This window comes from Phocoena sinus, chromosome 2 (assembly GCF_008692025.1).
Source record: "Phocoena sinus isolate mPhoSin1 chromosome 2, mPhoSin1.pri, whole genome shotgun sequence".
NCBI classification, from domain to species: domain Eukaryota; kingdom Metazoa; phylum Chordata; class Mammalia; order Artiodactyla; family Phocoenidae; genus Phocoena; species Phocoena sinus.
The window spans coordinates 18812910-18835405 of NC_045764.1; the positions used below are offsets into that span (position 1 = coordinate 18812910).

Below are 22496 nucleotides of genomic sequence, written 5' to 3' on the forward strand. Positions count from 1 at the left end.
GCACTGGGACCCATCACTATGGAAAAGGAGGGCTCAGAGAGTAGGACCTAGGGGACTGGGGAAGGGAAAGGGAGAGATGTAGTTGTTATGGGCTTCACAGATGACCCCCAAACCATCAATTCAAACATATTCCTAACTTAACAGAGAAGAAATGAGGCCTGAAGATGTGCTTAACCTACATCTCACAGAGCTGGGTCACCGCCTGGGTCTCCTAACTTCTATCCATACTGTACATTTACTTTATGGGGAAAAACGATAAAAATTCAAACATTAAAACGTTTGTGAGTTTTAGCATTAGATAATATATATTTTAGAAAAGCTATGGAAAAGAATTAACTGATTTTGTGGTCAAAATATTGATATAATTTTGGTGGACCGAAAGGTTGAAGGCACTCTGTCTCCATCCCTGCGCCTTTATCACGGGATATAAAAGAAAACATTAGGAAATAGATGGTCCAGATGGTCCTTGCTTTGCAGAGTTCAACATGCACAAGTTTCAATTACCACAATTTAGTTAAATAACACTAGTCCCCAACATGGTTCACATTTGCTGCCATGCTATTTTAACTAGTAATTAGTTTTAACTAGTAGTTAGTAATTATGCAAAGTACAAACATTGCTATTAGCTCTTCAACCCACAAATCACTACATAAATAACAGATACATATGAACAGTGACCAGTCACATCCCTTCTTTCAGCACCGTTAGGGATTGATCAGTTGATCACTGCATATTTGTTATTCAGTTTATGCACAGACAGAAAAGTGTCTTAAGGTGATATGGTATTGTATGTATGTGTCTTAAGTTATTAACGTTTAGAGATACAGAAATATTCATGGATTAAATGAAACTATGTCTGGGAATGTCTTTAAAATACTTGGGGATATATAAATTATTCTTCAATTAAAACAATAACTAGGAACAAGGGGAAGGTGTGTAGGGGTGTACATGAAGCAAGATTATCAAGCATTGATACTTAATAAGCTGGTTGAATGGTAAATCACGTTCATTAAACTATTCTCTTATTTTGGTAAATGAAAATTACTATAACAGACAAAAAAGCTTGAGGAGTACAATTAAATTATATTCTTATTTGATGTGCCCCAAATTGCTGGGTACAGGGTATTAGATGAAAACTTACAGATTCATTAAAAGATCGTTATAAGGTTTTTTAGTTATTGAGAATAACTCAGGTAGTTATTACTCATTAAATTGATTGATTAAAACAAAAATGGGGCTTCCCTGGTGGCGCAGTGGTTGAGAGTCCGCCTGCCGATGCAGGGGACACGGGTTCGTGCCCCAGTCCGGGAAGATCCCACATGCCGCAGAGCGGCTGGGCCCATGAGCCATGGCCGCTGAGCCTGTGCGTCCGGAGCCTGTGCTCCGCAACGGGAGAGGCCACAGCAGTGAGAGGCCCACATACCGCAAAAAAAAAAAAAAAAAAAAAAAAACAAAAATGACCACAACCATGTTCCAGAGAATAGGTCCACTTTATTTGGTTAAAAAATGTTTTTATATATAACCATTATTATGAAATGCAGGATTGTCAAGAAAATGTAGGTGGTCATTAAGAATTTGTCAAATAGATCATTCTATGCTGGGTTCGGTGATAGAAGTATCCCTTAATTGATTTTCCCCAAATTAAGATGAGCAGCTAACCCTGAGATCTTTGGCCCAGGAAGGAGCAGGTGAGGAATAGCCTGCTGTCTCAGCTGCAGAATGCTTCTGGAAAGGACGGCGAAGAACTTGCTGGAGGAGATGGACCTGGTAAACAATTTAAAGTAGATAAATATAGGTTCTCTTAATCAGGACCCTTATTAATTTTCTAAATTTCTGAAACGACAAGGTAAATTTTAAATGTGCATGAAAATGTTTAAACATTTTATGTTTCATTAAAACTTCAACTATAGCTGTTACTTAAAATTTCTATTATTCCAGAGAAAGTTCCTTAAGTAGTAGTTTTTGGCTGAAACAGGAGAGTGAATATGTACATCCTCACAAAGAATACATATATTTCCCGATCATTTCTAAATTCCTTCACAGCGTTAAGAGAATTATAATTTTCTAAAATATTTATAAAAATAAAAGGATGTCAATGATTTACACTCTTTCCAAATCAAGGGCATGGATTCCAACTCATACTGCTTCATTTGCAATTTTGTCCCACGGTATAAACTGAGGGATCAACAAACACACCTCTTTCAGCAATAATTCTAGGATCAAAATGTATATTTTCATCCAGTTATAAAAATAATTAAGTCGTGGGGATGTAATGTACAGCATGGTGACTATAGTTAATAATACTGTATGTATATTTGAAAGTTGCTAAGAGAATAGATCTCAGAAGTTCTCATCACAAGAAAAAAAAATTGTAGCTGTGTACGATGACATGTTAACTAGACTCATTGTGGTGAGCATTTCACAAGATATACAAATATCAAATCATTATGTTGTAGACCTGAAATTAACAAAATGTTCTATTTCAACTATACCTCCATTTAAGAAGTATATATAATAAATATTATACCTATCTAATCTTACCTACTAGTTTAAAAGCTCCCTGAATAGATTTTTATACTTCTCCACAGCAACTCGCAGAGGGTGAATTCTCAAGAAATGTTTGATGCAGGAATGTAAACACAAGGTGTATGTGTAAAGAGTTATAGGTCTAAAAGTTTAACAAGATCTTTTTCTTTTCCTGCATGAGAATTTAACCCTTAGTTAACTTTCTGGATCTGTTCCCCTGGTAACCTGATAAGGTGGTATATGTATGTCCACTGTATCACCATACAACACGGCTTATGACTGACAAATAGCATTTGTCCTGGGAGAACTGTAAACACCTGATAGAATGTGTTGGACTTTCTTTGGTGTAGGGACTCACCGTATAAGGCAGGTCTACTGTGGGGATGTTGGAAACTATGCCCATGGAGCTGTTAGAAGAGATACTGGTTTCTGTAGAACATGCAGCTTTTCAGCCAGGGCTGCCCCTGCATTTTCCCAGTGTGGATCGTGTCCCCCTGCACCTGAGCTTTACCGCTGTACCTCCCTGCCTGCGTGGATGCTTCAACAACTCCTGCAAAGGAGGAACCTAATGGTGCCCTGCTGGTAAGCTATGTTTCTGTCCTGTATCTTTCTGAATTAAGGGGGGGCCAAAAGCAGCCTGTAATAGTCTTATGAATCTGAACGTTTACTTGGACCTAGGAAGACACCTCCCCACCCAAGGTGGGCACTGCACCCTTACTCAAATATAATTTTGAGGGAAGGGAGAAAACAGGGAGGGAACAAAAGAGAGGGAAGGAAGGTGAAACAAGGTAACAAAAACATCTTATTAAACACTGTTTAGTTTCCCCAGCTTAGACTAATTTATCTAAAGATAAATACTGAGTTAGCTTCCTTCTCTTTGTTTTTCCTTAATACCCTAAAAAGATTACACTTAAAAATATTTTATTTTCTAAAATGAAAACCTAGATTTGTCAGGCTAATTAAACTACTGAAATGTAAAGTTATGCAAGTTCCAAATTAGAAATAGCAAGAACAGTTTCTCTGTCGTGCCCACTCTGATCAGTTGGTAGTGACTACACAGCATGCTGTGATGAGAAGGATCCTAAGGCTGTGACCCATTTGAGAGAGAAAGGGGGCCGCGATCATTAATAATGTCTGTTCCAGTGCAGGACAAAAGAGCGACAGCAGGAGTGCTGGGGGCTATTCCTCTTCTAAGAAATACACTGTGTGCAATGCATTTTTAAACAATTAACTAGTTAATATCTGAGGCATAGAAGAAGGTATGCAGAATAATATGACAAGTACCTGTGTATCCTCCACTCAGCTTCAGAAATAAAATGCTTCCAATATGGTTGAAGCCTTGAATATCCTTCCCTAACTCGAATTTCTTCCTTACTGCAAATCAATCACTGTCCAAAGATGCTATCATCTTTATTCATTTTGTTACTTTGATTATATATGCATATATCCCTAAAGACATGATTTTACATGTTTAGATTAAATTGGGGTGGTAACACATTGTATGTATTCCTTTGCCACTTGCTTGTTTTGCCAAACATTATATGTGAGATTCATACAAGCTGATGTGTATAGATCCAGTGCATTCATCTTCCCGGATGTCAAGATTTCATTTCATAGACCCAGGTTGCTAGTGCCATAGATGCCTGGTAGATGCAAAAGCTAATTTTCTCTGGAGATATGCACTCTCAAATCGGCTTCACTGGATTTCTGAGGTTGAAATCCAAAATCCCTAAACATAAACAATGACTAGCAGAACCAGACCCTCAGAAGTTCAAATAATGTAGATATGATATCAAATGAATATTTAAAACTTTAAACACATTAAAGAATAAATTTTGAAATATGAGAAAATGATTCACTGATTTAAAAAAAAAAGAGAGACCAGGTAGTGAGAAGCTGGGAAGCTGGTGCTGGCAAAGGTATGGTTTAGCATATCTGCAAACAAAATCAGGGTGTTTAAAGTATGATACATTTTTTTGCGGTACGCAGGCCTCTCACTGCTGTGGCCTCTCCCGCTGCGGAGCACAGGCTCCGGACGCGCAGGCCCAGCGGCCACGGCTCACGGGCCCAGCCACTCCGTGGCACACGGGATCCTCCCAGACCGGGGCTCGGCAGGCAGACTCTCAACCACTGCACCACCAGGGAAGCCCGTAAAGTATGATACATTTTAAATTAATAAAAATAAGCCCAGAAGAGTCAATCAACTTACCTCTGAAAAATCGTTCCTTTCTGCTTTTTGCACTGCGGATTCCACCATCCAGTTCTTCAGCACGTATCTAGGATTAACAGCTTAAACAAGAGGGTAAAGTTCATCATGGAACAATAATTACTAAGTCGACACAGGCCATGTGAAATTACCACTGAAATGACATAACCTTTAAGAACTTTGCCGGGAGGCTCAAATGAGAAGAATAATTAGCATCAGTCATTCTGATTGTTGATAAACAATATACAGTATTTATCACCTTATGGTACAGGAAAAACGGTATTTTCACATCATGAGCAATATTATGTTTTATTTTTCTTTTCAGTGTTTCATCATTAATTTGGTTTTCACCATATTCAGTTCACTAAGCATTTTATAAAGCTGGGAGAAAGTAGAAGATTCATCCTGTAGCCCAAATGAAGGGAGGAAAAAAGTTGCTGCTTTTAACATCTTCAAACACAGAATTCAGGTCTGACTCAGTAGGACTGCTTAATGCTGTTGTTGCCAGGAGCAAATAGGAAAGGTTACATGCAGGCAAAACTCTTTGTAAATTTATATTTTTTATAGTAACCATGCATTTTTTCATACTAAAAAGTATTATAGGGACTTCCCCGGAGGCACAATGGATAAGAATCCGCCTGCCAATGCAGAGGACATGGGTTCAATGCCTGGTCTGGGAAGATCCCACATGCCACACAGCAACCAAGCCCATGCGCCACAACTACTGAGCCTGTGCTCTAGAGCCTGCGAGCCACAACTACTGAGCCCATGTGCCACAACTACTGAAGCCTGCATGCCTAGAGCCCGTGCTCTGCAACGAGAGAAGCCACCGCAAGAAGCAGCCCACGCACTGCAACAAAGAGTAGCCCCTGCTCACCACAACTAGAGAAAGGCTGTGCACAGCAACGAAAAACCAACACAGCCAAAAATAAATAAAATTAAATCTTAAAAAAATATTATAATAATGGCACATTCCAGAAAGTATGTCTTTATTTGAGATGAGACTTTTCCAAGATAATTTATCAACTAGGTGGAAAGGAGGGGATGTTTATCCTCACTGGCCTGAAAGAAATTCCGAGAGGACTCCAGAAATCACTGTTTTGTGATTCTCAACAACATTTTTCTGAGTTACTTGAATGGAGGGAACATACAAATTCCACTTTGACTTGGTTTTAAAGAGCTGCCAAGACATGACAGATAATCTAAAATACAAGTGCCCTGTGACCCAGTAATTCTACTTCTTTAGGAATATAGTCTATGGGAACAAATTTAAACATTAAAAAGCATTATTTATATTAAGGAAAACTAGAAACAACTTAAACCGCCTATTAATAGGGGACTGGTTAAGTGAAACATTACATACCCTTTCAAAGATATATTATGCAGTCATTAAAAATGTTACATTATAAAGAATGAAGTAGTCAGGGGAAATGTTTATTTTTAGTGAAAAATGAAGGATCTAAAATTATACCATAATATGATTACTACTACATTTTCTCCTAATCAATATACACAGAAAAAGAGAGACTAGAAGTGTCAATAAACGCATGGAAAAGTGAATAGCAACTGTGGTTGAGTGATGGGAATCTTTTTATTCTTTCTACAAGTTTGCATCTTCCAAATTGTAAAGAATTCATGCAGAACTCTTTTAAAATAAAAACACATATACCCAATAAATATATATAATCCTTAGATGAAAAGGAAACTGACACGCAAGGGAAATTGTGGAAGCAGTCGACTTAGGCAGAGGGAGAGTGGAGTCACCCAATTAAAAGTTTAACAAACTTCACCAACACTTTATAGAAACCTGGCAACGAAATACTGTTAAAATATGCTGGGACTTGTAGCTGCAAGCAGAAGTACTTTGGATCAAATTATGTGTTGATACATACAAACTACCTGAAATCAGAAAATTGTAGATCTGTTCATAGGATTCTTTGAGGTTATCTAATTCTGTACATTTTTTTTTATCTCGTCTGGAACTTTTTCCCATTGCTCATTGTGGAAATTAATTTTTCCTTTCCTTGAGAGTACACTGTTCAGCATTGATTATTTCTCTAAAGTAATTCAAAGCTTCAGCCTTGAATTCACTAAATGTCTTTCATCTTACCATCTCATCCATCCTGTCATAACCAAACAAATCCAAATCCTAAAGACAGCCACGACATCTTCTTCTCTCAATTTCTTTTTTCTCTTAATTGCTGATATAGTCCATATTGAGCTGGCCTATAAATTCTGTATGATTGCACCAATGAACATAAGTGGCTGGCAGCTAAATCCATGCTAAGCCCCAAAGACCGATTACTCATTTCCTTGTAAAAACTCAGCTTGCTTTTATTTCTACAATAGTGTCCTGAGTCAAGAAGCAGTCTCATCCTCTAACTTAACATGGAGTATTAGCATCATTCTTATTTCATCAAATGATCAGCCGCCCTGATGACACACACTAGCTCTCCACACCAGTCCTAAGGTAAGAGTACTCCAGGACTTGAGTACTTCTGTCTTAACTTCTTTGATCTTCTTAGAACCCATGTTGCAAAAAGGACTAACTTCCTTTTTTTTTCTTCTCCAAGCCAAGTGTAAAGTCACATGAAAGCAGTATATAAAGGTGATTTATTTTTAGCACTACCATTTACTAGGTGTATATTATGGCCCAGGCACTGTAACAAGATAACTTACATATATTATTGCTCATCGTTACAACATCCCTGCAAAATATGCCCATTTTATAATAGCCAAGGGCCTTGAAAATTGGAAAGTTAAATATCTTTCATATTATACAGCAAAAAAGTGGCAAGATGAGGTTCATCTGTCAGATTCCAAAACTCACGTTCTTTCCACCATAAACCACACCACCTTCCTTGTCTCTCCACCATCTTTTAAGGCCATATTATTTTAACATCAATATGCAAACTTATTGAAAGCAGGGCTATCATAATCAAGTTAAAAGTCATCTGAAATTAGAAAGGCTCATATATGACACTTCAACTCAACTAAAATACACTCATCTAGAGTTTTTGTAGTTAAAAACAAAACAACAGATCCAGTTCCCTCAAGTAATTACTTCCAGTTTTCCAGGTTTTGAAAACTGGGAGTAATTACTTCCAGTAATTACTTCCTGTTGCTTTTATGTAATAATCCTTCAAGCTGAAAAAATCAAAAGGATTACCTACTTGTCATTCTTTTTCTTCTTTCAGAATCTGAATCATTCATGTTACTAAAAATGAACAGAACAAAGAACAGAATTAATCACTGTCTCCCCAAATCATATCGTTTTTCCAAAAGGGTGAGAATTATTTCACAAGACAAATACTGAAAAAAAAAATTTTAAATCACATTGAATCAGTGTCTGAAAGGAAGACAGAAAATCCTGTTTGATTAAACAATATATAAAATACTACCTTATTTCGTTATTTTAGATAATACCAAAATTTTTATTTTTACCAATTAAAAAAATACTTTTGTCTAAAAAAATATCTAAACTTGGGTTTCCCTGGTGGCGCAGTGGTTGAGAGTCCGCCTGCCGATGCAGGGGACACGGGTTCGTGCCCGGGTCCAGGAGGATCCCACATGCCGCGGAGCGGCTGGGCCCATGAGCCATGGCTGCTGAGCCTGCGCGTCCGGAGCCTGTGCTCCGCAACGGGAGAGGCCACAACAGTGAGAGGCCCGCGTACAGAAAAGAGAAAAAAAAAAAAAAAAAAAAATCGAAACTCTCTGGCACCTCTCTTTCCTTATCTTAAAACATAGTTTTCTGAAAATAATTTAACTTGTTCTTCATTACTCAGGGTCATCTTTATGAATAGCCCTCAGCTGCCATTAAACTGTGACAGGCTATTTGCTCCTGCGTGTCCTGTGGTTTTCCTGTCTCTCCCTTCAGCCACCACTACCTACAATTTCTTTACTCTTTCATGTTTGTTGCTTCCGATTCATTGTGACAGTTAACAAAGCAAAGTAACTTCTGACGATTGTATGAGATGTGACAATTTATAGACACTGGATGAAAGCCTGGGGAGCTCTCTCTCCAGAGCGTCAAGGTTTGGGAGACTTGGGCTCAGGACACAGGGGAATGGCTTTATCAAAGCTGAGGTGAACAGAAGGGTGCTCTCTGCGTGGGTGAGATGTTACCAGACACTCCTCAGCCAGAGCAGACTTCCCGGGAATAAAAAGGAAATGTTGAAAAATGGAAAGGAAGTGAGGAATCTGATGGGTTGACGATGCCAAAGTAATATATTACATGCTTTCTCAAGAAGTGATGAGGTTACCTTACCTCTTCAGTCTCAAAAGGTACTGGGACACCCAGGCAGGAAAGAGTTTGTGCTTTGAGATCATTTTCAGTGCCCAGAATTGCTAGAAGAAAATACAGTAATAGACTGCTTATTAATATTTGTTCACTTTATTTTAACTTCATGTCCCTTAAATTATGTACTTAACAATAATTTATAACATCCAGATTTCTCTTAAGGTTCTCTATTTCAAGTAGAAGTAGTACTAAAAAGGAATAATGTTTTCCTTTTCTTTATATAACTTTCAACTCAAATTCTAATTCATGGAGATACATGTAATGGCATGATTTAAGAGAAATAAAAAATATACATAGTTCTTATAAATAGACATTACATGTGAATACTTACATTATCAAAACCCTTCCTTTAAATAGGGAAAACTCACGTAATATATAATTTACTTAAAAAATTTAATTTGTAACTGTTTTATTTAGTTATCTATTAATTCATTTAACGTATATTTATGGAATGTCAACTGTGTGCTAGGAACTATGTTAGTTGGGAAGGATAAAAAAATTAATAAGACATAATTACTGCTTTTAAAAAGGAAAGTGTGTAAACAAATAAGTCAGTGCCATTTTAGAAGTGTTATAGAAATACACATAAAGGCTAAGGGAACACGAATAAGCTATTAGCTCTAGTTAAGAGTTAGGGAGTTAAAAAGGTCTGAAATTCAGAAGACACAGAAATTAACTATTAAAATGATTAAAAGTGTAATGATCTCTCTCAAATTTTCCCAACACTCAGTAATTTAAATATTAACATCTGTCAAGAACTCGTTCAAATCACTTTAACATTACTTTGTCTCAGTTAATGTTAAATGTTAAATCTCACATTAAATGATAATTAGTTCTGATAGTTCATTAATAATTTTTAAATTATATCAGAGATGCTTATTGGTTAACATTTTGCTGGATTTCTTGCTGAATAGGTAGACATTCTTTTATTCAAATCACTCCTAAAACTGTAATTTATGGCAATTACATACCTGTGAGAACTATACACAAATAGTTTTTATATATAAATAATTTTTTTAGTTAACACAGAAGTCATGAAATATAATGAAGAAATTGAAATTTTTAAAAATATGCCTAGATTTTCATCTGAAAAATAATAAAAACAATGCAATATAAAAGACTTACACCTTATAAACAGAGCTATGTTTCTAAAAATCTATAATAAGTGGGAGTCTTCTGGTTAATACCCATATTATTCCATAAATGTAGCAGATCAGTATTGAAAAAAAAGGCAACACCTTTCTTAAAACTGAATTAAGAAGAACCATTTTGGTAACAGCTTGGCAGTTTCTTAAAAAATTAAACATAAATTTGCTAAACAATCCAGCAATTCCACCCCTAGTATCTACCCAAGAGAAATGAAAATATGTTCACACAAAAACCGGTACATGAATATTCATAGTAGTATTTATTCGCAATAGCCAAAAAGTGGGAATGACCCAAATGTCTGTCAACTAGTAACTGGATAAACAAAATGTGGTCCATCCATACAAGGGAGTAATAAAGAGGAAATAATAATATCTTAAGACGTACTTAAAAGATCTTAAAAATAATAAAGAGGAAAGAACCACTGATACAGGTTACAACATGGGTGAACCTCAAAAATATGCTAAGTGAAGAAGCCAGACACAAAAGACCACATACCATATGATTCCATTTACAGGGGAGGTCTAGAAAGGGCAAAGAGACAGAAAGTAGACTAGTAGTTGCTTGGGGATGGAAGTAGTAAAAAGGGATTGACTGCAAATGGGCAAAAAAGGATCTTTTCAGAGTGATGGAATTGTTCTAAAATTGAATTGTGGCAATAACTGCACAAATCTGTAAGTTATTTAAAAATCATTGACTTGTACACTTAAAATGAGTAGAATTTTAGGGTATGTAAATTATGCCTCAACAAATCTGTTAAAGAAAACTGAGTTAAGAAAAAAGCCAAAAGTCACAAATTAATACCTGAGGAATGCTGAGCTCCTGTAACTGGCTTTGAGTGATCTCACTGAGCTGCCGAAATGTCATTGTAAAGTCAGCTTCTGTCTTTTCCATGAGCTAATGAAAATACTTCCATTTAGCAACCTCAATTGTTGAAGAATATACGGAATAGTCATTCAAATGTTAATCAGGAAAAAGAGATAAAATGATAAACTCACATGTAAGAGAAATGCAATTAAATCATCATCACCCTTGCTTTTTCCAAGTAATCCCAATTTGGCTTTGAACAATTCTCTAAATCTAAAAGGAGAAATGTCAATTTGATTTGTTGTTAAATTTCTCACTGTTTTAAGAATTGCCCTCAAACCACGCAGGATGCTCTAATATGTGTTCAAACAAACAAACAACAAACCTTGTATCATAAAGAATGGGATACCCCTCAAGAATCTGAGCAGCACTGAGGGAGAAAAAAGACAGCACCGTTAAACCTTGCTTAAATGTTAACATTCTTGAATTACATTTTACATGAACAAAGTGAACCTTCTCATACATTAAATAGCATTCGATTACATACTACTGATTCTGATTTAGTGATTTAATTGTATATCATACCTTAGAGAAAACTGTCAATATAAATTTACTGTCTCAAAGATTTGGATACAGTACAGGTCAAATCAGGTAACTCCTGAAATATGACTATATACAATTAGCTTATAGGATAAATGTTAATCTGTCTTTATAATACCAAAAGAGTTATATAAATGGCTTTTTTGGGTGTATTTTATTTTATTTTAAATTTATTTATTTTACTTATTTATTTTTGGCTGCATTGGGTCTTCATTGCTGCAAACCAGCTTTCTCTAGTTGTGACAGGCGGGGGCTACTCTACGTTGCAGTGCGCAGGCTTTCCATTGCGGTGGCTTATCTATTGCGGAGCATAGGCTCTAGGCGCGTGAGCTTCAGTAGTTGTGGCATGTGGGCTCTAGAGCGCAGGCTCAGTATTTGTGGCACACGGGCTTAGTTGCTTCACAGCATGTGGGATCTTCCCAGACCAGGGCTCAAACCCATGTCCCCTGCATTGGCAGGCGGATTCTTAACCACTGCGCTACCAGGGAAGCCCTGGCGTATTTTAAAAATTATCTTAGACCCAAAATAATGCATTACAGATACTTCACCCAATACAATAACATTTTATTTGCCTGAATGTATGAAAATAGTGAAATACTTCATAAAAAATTTTAAATTAAAGAGTTATTAACCTTAAACCCATTTTTAAACAAATTGTCTATTTCTTAACATTCTTAATGTATTTTAAATTATACAGATGCTCAACACACTCTGAAGCTCCACTCCCCTGACCTTCCTGACCTTATCTCCTATGACTCTTCCCCTTGCTTATTCTGCTACAGCTACCCTGGACTTCATGCTGTTCCTTAAACACACACACACACTCCTGCCTCAGGACCTTCGCACAGGCTATTCCCTTGCCTATAGCACTCTTCCCCCACATATCTCTGTGGCTGCTCCTGTTACTCCTTCAAGCCTCTGCTCAAATCCAGCCCCTGACAAGGCGTGTGAGCTGCAGTAGTGCCCAACCCTATACCAGCCCTCTGGGTGTAAACACTGCTGCTTCTCTTCTGCCTTCCAGATCTTGGCAATTTCTCTTGTGGCCAACCTAACCCATGACCAAACAGGGAAGGGCATTTTTCGACCAGTTTAGCTAAGTTGATACAGTATAAGGCCACTACATGTATATGGCTATATGATTAAGTCCTGGCCAGGGCGAAATAAGGGAAGTGATGTGTATAAATTCTGAAATGTGTCCTTCAATATTGAGGACTTGCCTCTTTGCTTCTCCATGCTCCTACCTAGAATATGGATGTGATAGATGGTCCCATCTCAGACCATGAGGGCCACAGACAATGGATGGTGGCATAGAAAGCTAAAAGCAGTCTGGGACTCAGACAACTGAGTCCCCATACCAGCCCTGAATTACCAACATGAATTACCATACGTTTATGTGAGGGAAAAATATATGTCCTTCTTGTTCAAGCCACTATTATTTGGGATTTCTGTTACAAGCAACTGAATCCATACTTTATCTAATATCCTACATCTCAATCAGAGTAAAATGAAAATATTAATGGTTACGTAAGATTTCAGAAAGTATATCACCTATATACCCCATGTGAGTCAAATACTTAAGAAAGTAATCAAGGCAGAGACTTCAAGACGGAATTTAAAAAAAATAATAAAAACAATGTTAGTAAGCAGTAAAGTGACTAGAAATGCAGGGAGGGGAGTGGAGTGTTAAGGGCGAAGACTCAAAATAGAAGAGAGATACTTCAAGGGAAAACCTACTAACAGTCTGAAATTCAAAATATTAAACTATCTTAGCAAAATGTAGCAGTTGGGTAAGTAGAGGTAAAACAAAAGCATTCTAAAGGTCTCATTGGGATGGAGGGGAAAACAACGGGCAAATAGGAGCTTAGTGAGGGAAAATATTTGGAAACTTGTTCTCATATAACAGTAGAGAAAGTGGCAGAAAAACAAGATAACTATGAGGGGTGGGGGATGCAGTAGTTTCCAAATCAAAGTTGGGGGTTGGAGAGGAATGGATAAGCTCCTCAAATCATAAAAAGGTAAGGAGAATAGGGGGAAACTAACATGTAAAATAAAACACAATGTAAGAGAGAAGGAATAAAATAAATCAATTATTATAATAGATGTGAAAAGCCCACATACGTCTATTAAATCAGAAACCATCACATTGAGTTAAAACCTGGCTATGTTTTGTTTACTTTTGTAAGAAACATACTTTAAAACAATGTGATAAAGATAAAAAAAAAATAAAGTGAGATTCAAGGCAAATACAACAAAAGTAAGCATGAATATTAATATCAGATAAGTTGAAATTGAGAGCTAAAAGTATTAATCAGGATAGAGGGGGTCACTGTATTAGGATAAAAGGCACATTTTCTGAAGGAAATATAAGAAAAAAATCAGTATGTACCAATAATGGCATATTGCACAAATTCAAAACAATTAGAAAAAATTGCTTGCTAAAAATACAATTAAAATGGGAGATTTTAATACACATCTCTTATGAATCAAACTTATCTAATAGATAAAAAAATAAACAGAGTCATAAAAGAGTTGAATAATATACTCAGTACACTCAATCTGATATATTAAAACGTTTGTGCACATTTTTATATGATCATGAAATATGTACAAAAATTTATTATGTTGGACCATAAAGAAACTGTAACACATTTTGACTAGATTTTACCAAACACGTTCTTTGATCATAAAAATGTGGACAAAATAAGCCCAACTACTTAGGAATTCAGAAACACAGTGATAAATAGCCCTTGGATCAAAGAAGAAATAAACCATGATTTCACAGCACCTAAAAAGCAATAAATAGGAAAACACTTTATCCTGATAACTATGGAAAAAAGCCAAAGTGGTACCCCCCTCAAAAAAAATAGATATACACACATATATATATAGTTTGAAAGCCTTTGTTATTAAAGATTAAATAGTATGGTTTTAAAAATGTTTCTTGCTTTTCAAAACATGATCATTATACAAATATATTTTCACACAGATTTAATTAGTAGATTTAGGATTTACTCACAGTTGCTTTTGCCTAGGATCCAGTAATGGGTTTAGAGCTTGTAACAACTTGTTTAAATTAAACATTCCAATATTAGCCTGATTTCCTATGTTATATCTTCTTTCATCATCAGATGTGTTTGGTACAAAATCTGTTTCGAGCAAACATACTGTTGCTTTACAGTGGGGATAATTATAATAGTTTCTTCATTTTTTAAAAAAATTATTTACTTATTTATTTATTTGGCCGTGCCACGTGGCATAAGGGATCTTAGTTCCCTGACGAGGGAGTAAACCCATGCCCCTTACAGTGGAAGCGCAGAGTTTTTTTTTTTTTTTTTTTTTTTCTTTTGCTGTACGTGGGCCTCTCACTGCTGTGGCCTCTCCCCCTGCGGAGCACAGGCTCCGGACGCGCAGGCCCAGCAGCCACGGCCCACGGGACCAGCCGCCCCGCGGCATGCGGGATCCTCCCAGATCAGGGCACGAACCCGCGTCCCCTGCATCGTCAGGCGGACCCTCAACCACTGCGCCACCAGGGAAGCCCGAAGCGCAGAGTTTTAACCACTGGACCGGCAGGGAAGTCCCTCTTTCTTCATTTTTAAGTTTAAACTTAATAAATTTATATATATTAGATAAAAATCTTTCTGACATTAAACGTTTAACTTCAAAGTAATGTAAATACTTAATACCCATGCACATGAAAATCTTTTAAAATATGATTATTTGCCTAATAGAGGAATACATTTCTAACCTACAAGGATTTCCAGGTTATCACACATGTACTTCAAACTCCAACTTGATAGCATGTCCCCCACAAAGCCTGCTCTGATCCTTTTACAGATTAGTAAAGCGGGAGGTTAAGTTACTCATCCAAGGGCACAGATTAAGGATCAGATGCCAGAACTCAGACCCATGTCTGTCTGACAACACATTCCCTTCCTCCCGTCATGTCATCTTCTCTAATATGTCATTTTTTGAAGGCAGAGACCACAAAGGACTCAATACTGTATCCCTGTGGCACCTGGAAGATTGAGTAGCACATAAAGTGACCGTTTTATGAATGAACCCAATTCTTTCTACCACCCCACTACTGAGTTAGCTATAATGGTTTATCTAAAATAAACCAGTGATAATTTTCTTAGTGAAATACAGAATATACATATAAATCATACATACCTGGATTATAGGCCTCCATAAAACCAAATGGACCATAGTCAATTGTAATGGATAACAAACTGAAGTTATCAGTATTACAAACACCTAAAACAACAACAATAAAAGATGCCCAAAACATGACAATAAAATGATAAAGCATTTTTAACTGTATAAAATTTATACAGAATAGGAAAGGTCATGAAAATGCATTTGTTTTAGAAATGAAACAATTATCAATTGAAAGTTTAACTGGTGAAGTCAAATAGCTTAATATATATTAAAACTGTATTTTAAAATTAAATTTAGCCTTTCGTTGTATACCTCCTCCACAACCAAAGATGTCAAATACTACAGGAACCAAAGGTCCAAGAAATGAAAGCTCCTCTCATTTATCCTGAATTTCTAGCATTTATTTAAGAATATATGTTATTTGGAATGGAATTGAGACTACTAAAGAAACAACATTAATTAATTTTCAAAGGTTGTGAGAGGGGGAAAAGGTAAAAGTATGGATATGTACCCCATAACAGTCCTTAGCTGCAGACCACCAGCAGTGGGTGGGGAGGGAGTGTGACCTCCTAGGTGGGGGAGGGGGTCATAGATGGGGGCGGAGTGTGAGGCAGGAGAGAGGCAGGGAATGCATACACCAGCCCAATATAGGATAGCTGGGCATGGTGGCAACAGTGTCCAGTGTAGACAGTTTCAACCTTTTTTAGAGCAGGATGACCCTGCTTATCAAAATGTTCAGTGCATATATAGACTCGAATCCAGCCAGTCCACTTGCAGGAGTTTATCCTCAGAAACTCACCTTCGAGAATGTAAAGATATAAATGCATGGTGGTCACTGCCGCACAGTTCACAACAGCAAAACCTCTGAAACACCCCACTGCTCACCACCCTACCCACCACAGTGAGACCCAGCGAGGATGTAATTAAAGCAGATTTCAAGAAGTTTTACAATGTGGGATCCCCCTTTGGCATTTATCTAGAGACCTTAGTACATATGTGACTTGCTTTTATTTTAAGACAGTTATTCTTAGTTCAGGCAGATATTCCTTCCAGTGTAACCCCACACAGTGAATGGCTTCAGACACACACAAGCCAGCCCTACTGTTTTTGTAGGGGATATATGAATACCATCGAAGAAAAGTCTAGAAGAATTGAGATAAAATGGTTAATAATGATTCTCCTGGAGAACAGAACTCACATGCACTTCTGTATATTTTAAATTCTTTACCATAAGCATGTAGTGCTTTTATGATTAATGGTTTTTTAAAAAGCTTTTAAAAGACCTAATATAATATATACTCACAAGGTTAAAAAGCTTTACAAGTGACAACATCAACGGGTTGAGTACGCTTATTCTATTTTGTGTATCTGTTCCGTTCAAAATCATTTTAAACATGAGAAAGTTGTTTCTCTCTTGCCAAAAATAAACTCATATATTATAAATGTTATTCCTGCTCATCGGCAGGAATATTTTGAAATACACAGAAAAGAAGTCTTCTGCTTCAACAAAGTAATTCTACTTTCTTATCAGAAGCGTGAAATGTCAGTAGATAACTTACCATGAGCAAAACCAACAGACATCCACAAGGCAATAAGCTGTACCGTCTCAGACACCACAGTAGAAAAAAAATCCTAAAATGAAATTTAGAAAATTTTCAGATTTTTCAGTAACATATGTTCTTTTAGGATCTTCCGATTTCCAACATGAAAAGGTGTTCTCAAAGGTGGGCCAAAAGATGACTAACGAGATGGAAAGTAGTACGTGTAAGAAAACAATGGAAGAACATAGAGTTATTGATCCAGAAATAATAAATACAAGGCTCAGGCAGTATTATGACCAGGTTTTCTTCATGTACAATAAGAAAAGGAAAAACATTGGAATTCAGCACAGGGAGTTAAATGTAAGCAAAATGCGTTATTAAATTTTGAAATGAGTCACTAAGAAAAATAAAGGAATTTCAAAAACTTGCCACAAGAATAGAAAATCACATTTGCCTATTATGTATGTATTTATTTTAGAACTACTACTATAGAAATACGTATATATCCAACATGTGAGAAAACAATGTATGTGACCAAGTTACAAATGCTGCTCAAAAAGTAATGTATATAGTCAGGATGTAGTCGCACCTGTTCTCTTTTTCTAGATACCTTTCAAACAACAACTTCCTTATCTATGTCTTGTTTACAGGGTGGTTCATTGTCTCTTTCTTTAACAAAATGTTCAAAATGCTCTACATTTCCTTTTTTAACTTTAGATTTTTAAGTGCTAAGTTGTAACCACTAATGGTGGCCGGCCAATGACAGAAAACAGAGTATTGTCCTTTCTTTTAAAAAACTTACCAAATATCTGTTAGGTTCCTTGACATCTACTGAGGGGAAGTGTTCCTGTATGATGAAGTCTAATAACATCCTAGAGATAAAGGGGAGATAGCATCAGTGTTCCTCAGAATACAGTATTGAGTATCCAGTCATCTCAGTCCACTCCTGACATTCATGAATTCATTAGATGCATGCTTATAATTTTAAAAAGTAAAATAAGGGCTTCCCTGGTGGCACAGTGGTTGAGAGTCCGCCTGCCGATGCAGGGCACACGGGTTCGTGCCCCAGTCCGGGAAGATCCCACATGCCGCGGAGCGGCTGGGCCCGTGAGCCGTGGCTGCTGAGCCTGCGCGTCCGGAGCCTGTGCTCCGCAACGGGAGAGGCCACAACAGTGAGAGGCCCGCGTACCACAAAAAAAAAAAAAAGTAAAATAAGATTTTACTCCCAAAATAGCCATAGAGAAATAGTTCCTTAATACCAGTCACAACTGGAAATATGTTTCTAAGATGCCATCTTATTATGTTACAAATTCAGATTAATTCAATAAACATCCATTGAGAACCTCCAAGTGCAGGGAAAAAGAATGACAGACCCAAACCCAGACATTAAAGAGCACACAGTCTATTAGGGGAGAAGAACATCTGAAGAAATAATAACATCACCATATAATACATGCAATAATAGAAATATATAAAAAGTATAAAGATAACAGAGCAGAGAATGATTATTTATGTGTGGAAGGTCATGTAAGTTTCACAAATAAGATGTCAAATAAATTGGCCAAGGTTTGAAGTTAAAATGTTTAAGTTGTACATGTATCGTATGTTTAATTCCCTGTTTTAACTGACTAATGAGTCGAGTAACTATTGATACTAGTGTTTATTGCATTGGATAAGAGAGAATCCTGAAAATAACTGGGGGTTGTAGATATGACTTGGGAATTATTAAAGTCCAGTAGGAGTGAGTTTGTTTAGAGTGGATTAGAGAATTGTTTCAGGCACTTGGGAAACAAAAAGGCATACATACATAGTCATGTTAGCCAGTCCAGTCATTTTAAGGATAAAGTGCTCACCAATATACATCAAATGTCATAGAGATAAGTGACATATAACTGAACTATGACCACCAGATAGAACAATTTCAGTGACATAGTGAATCTGAGCAGAAGTGACCCAAAAAAGCAAATGAGAAGTGAAAATGCCCAGTGAGAGGAGACCTCTCTCTCAACAAGCTGGGATGACCCTGAGTTCAGTAAACATTTGCTAAAAAGACTCAGAGAACGGTCATGACAATGGTGATGACTTCTCTGCTCTGCGCGTTCACTTCCCTTTCCCCATTCTCTCCGTGGACTAGGTATCTGGATTTACTAAGCTGATACCTACAGTGTAGGATTCATATTCCAAATGATTCTGGTTTGTCTAAGAGAATTTTTTTCTTATATATTCTAATGGCTTTTTAGAACTGTATGCTCTTAACAAATGGAAACAGAATTCCTCTTAAAGGAGTAAATATTTTTTAAAACTTATTTATTTATTTTTGGCTGCATTGGGACTTTGTTGCTGAGCGCCGGTTTTCTCTAGTTGCAGTGAGTGGGAGCTGCTCTTTGTTGTGGTGTGCAGGCTTCTCACTGCGGTGGCTTCTCTTGTTGCGGAGCATGGGCTCTAGGCATGTGGGCCTCAGTAGTTGTGGTAAGCAGGCTCAGTAGTTGTGACTCGCAGGCTCTAGAGCACAGGCTCAGTAGTTGTGGCGCACGGGCTTAGCTGCTCTGCGGCATGTGGCATCTTCCTGGACCAGGGTTCAAACCCGCGTCCCCTGCATTGGCTGGTGGATTCTTAACTACTGCGCCACCAGGGAAGTCGGGAGTAAATGTTTTTGTTTGAAGAAACATCCTGCTAAGTTGGCTTGAGGAAGACAAACTTTGTGAGTACAGATTCCACAGGCACCAAGGCATCAGAGTTTGATGGAAGATATACTGCATGACACAAGGGGAAGAGCTTTTGCTCTTTTGAAGGAACCATTCATCTGTCTTCCCTGAAGAAATCTCCAGTAAGATTTGTTCTTAAGTGCTTTGTGCAATTTCAGTCTGTTCTTTGTTTGCTTTTGTCCTGTTGAAGGGACTGAGCTTCATGTCTGGGTCAACCCAGTATGAAACAGGCATCACACACATGTCAAAACCAGAGTCCAGGAAAGAAGACATATGAGACAGAGGACGCATCCTGGGAATCCCAGAACTTGGAAGGGAATTGCAGAATTGGGGAGTTTGAGTCACTTCCACCCAGGTGTCTGGGTAGCACAGGGGCCCTCAGTTCCAACTGGGTTGCACACTAGATAAAAGCATTCCTTGAGAAAAGGGTCTACTGGGTCTAAACCCTTCTTTTTAGCCTCATAGAAACCCACACGATATTAGGCACACAGCAAGTGTTGAAAATATCTATTAATTGAAAGTTTGGGTTTTACTTACAAGAAAACCAAAAATATTTTAACTTCACAGCACATAAATAAGCATTTCTTTCAGTTGTCTTCTACCATTGGAAAAAATGGTTTTCTAACCTTAGTAAATCCAATTCACCATAATGAGCCAAAATTTCTAACGATCCAATTCTAAACCATGATTTTGCAACACGCAGCACTACTGCACCTGGAAAAGAAACATTTATTTTAGCATAAACTATTTTAAACTACGCAAACACAGCATATGTTTTTCTTTAAAATGAAATGACTTTAATAAAAAAGAATACAGTGATTGGATTTATCAGAAAAACAATTAATTTACATCCTAGAAAGGGTCAAGGATTTTTCTGTCTTTCTTTACGCCTGAATCAGTTAGAATGTGAGGAACCACAACACCTTCAGAAATACTGAGGCCCCAGCCTAGTGAGATGCTACTTGGTTAAACTGTTAGGCTCCCACTGTCTCCTCAGTTGTGACCTTTTCCCTGTACCTCACCCTGAAATATAGAATTAGTGGAATATTTCTGTGGCACAGTCCCTGTACATGACTTCCATTTGTGTAACTAATTGGAAATTAACTTCAATTTAAAAAATTTGCATATGTTCTAACTTATGAATATGAAGAAATACAGTGAATCTATGCATTTTGTGATTGTTTGTAGCCTTCTATTTCCGCCTTCCGTTCTGATCGTAGACATTAGTAATACAATTAGTAAATGAATTCACGCTTTTTTCTTATAAGGAATGCTGTACTGACACGTGTTTCCATGTCAAGGTGAGGTCTATCCCAGATGACAAAGCTGCTGCTCTGCTGGTGCTGTCCTTCAATGAAACACCATACTCGCTGCTACCTCTGGGCCTTTGTGCACTTCTCCCTGCCCCAACCCCACTTCTCCCCATTACTGAAATCCCTGCTAACTTTCTAATCTTGAGCTCAAAGTCAATTCCCACTTCCTCCATAAAGCTAACTGGATTGCCCTTTTCCTAACCTCAGATTATTTATTATTCATTTGCTATGGAGCCTATAGTGTCTATTGCTATAGACACTATTGCTATAGTGTCTGTGAAGACTGAGTTTCTTAAGACCAGGGACCACGGTATATACTTATTACTCCTGGACCCCCAGAGATGAGTCCAGTGGTGTGCACAGAAAAGTGCTAATTAGTATTTTCTGGGTTGACTAAATTATCCATATAGTCAGGACTCATTCACGCTAGTAATCTGAATATTTATTTTCATGCGTTTTTTTTAGCAATAAAAATACATTCACTTAGAAAAAAAGAGCTCAATAGATGATTCTGAATGTTTACTTTATGAATAGCCATTGAATCACTGAATGTCATTACTTAAAGACATAGAAGGTGTCATCTCATCTAACCCCTCATTTTAGTTGGAGAAACAGGGGGAAAATGTGACTTGCCCAAAGTCACAAATCAATTCCCACAGAGCCGGCTAGAGGTTTCACATATTCTTTTTGCCTGTCCAGCTCTTTTCCTACAGTGTCTGCTGGGCAAATATTAGGGAAAAGCACAATCAAAATATCTGTATATGACTTAGATGTGGAAATTCTATGAATGGCCTAAAAAGGAGAAATACTTGAGATAATTTGAAACCATTAAGTTTGGTTTCTGAACCATCTAATTCAAAATTCAGATTAACAGGGAATTCCCTGGTGGTCCAGTGGTTAGGACTCTGCCCTTTCACTGCTGAGGGCCTGGGTTCAATCCTGACCAGGTCCTGGTCGGGATTGAACCCACAGGCTATGAGGCGCGGCCAAAAAAAAATTCACATTAACAATGTACACGTCACAGACATAGAAGTAGTATTGTGCCCATCATATTAACAGTCTGTGATCGGAATCTCATTTCCAATCACCATAAACAAAAAGACCTAAATTGCTGTTAAAGCCCCATGTGCAGTAATAGTATGCATTTTATCCAGATAATATTAAAGAGGAGAGAGAGAGATGCCTTAAAGATAA

General features: G+C 37.3%; 1 protein-coding gene across 2 annotated transcripts in view; it reads right to left on the bottom strand.

Annotated features, from left to right (window-relative positions):
• Positions 1–1471: 1471 nt before the first annotated feature.
• Positions 1472–22496, bottom strand: part of LOC116749597 (protein adenylyltransferase SelO-like) — a 28643-nt gene continuing 7618 nt past the window's right edge. For both annotated transcript variants that reach the window (XM_032624102.1, XM_032624103.1), the window contains 12 exons: positions 20616–20703; positions 18087–18156; positions 17303–17375; positions 15756–15839; positions 14602–14731; positions 11371–11415; positions 11177–11258; positions 10983–11075; positions 9000–9079; positions 7906–7949; positions 4736–4815; positions 1472–1764 (listed from right to left, as the gene is read on the bottom strand). In XM_032624102.1, coding sequence (XP_032479993.1) covers positions 1642–1764; positions 4736–4815; positions 7906–7949; positions 9000–9079; positions 10983–11075; positions 11177–11258; positions 11371–11415; positions 14602–14731; positions 15756–15839; positions 17303–17375; positions 18087–18156; positions 20616–20703 — 992 coding nt within the window. In that variant the 3' untranslated portion in view covers positions 1472–1641. The remainder of the gene's footprint in view (positions 1765–4735; positions 4816–7905; positions 7950–8999; positions 9080–10982; positions 11076–11176; positions 11259–11370; positions 11416–14601; positions 14732–15755; positions 15840–17302; positions 17376–18086; positions 18157–20615; positions 20704–22496) is intronic.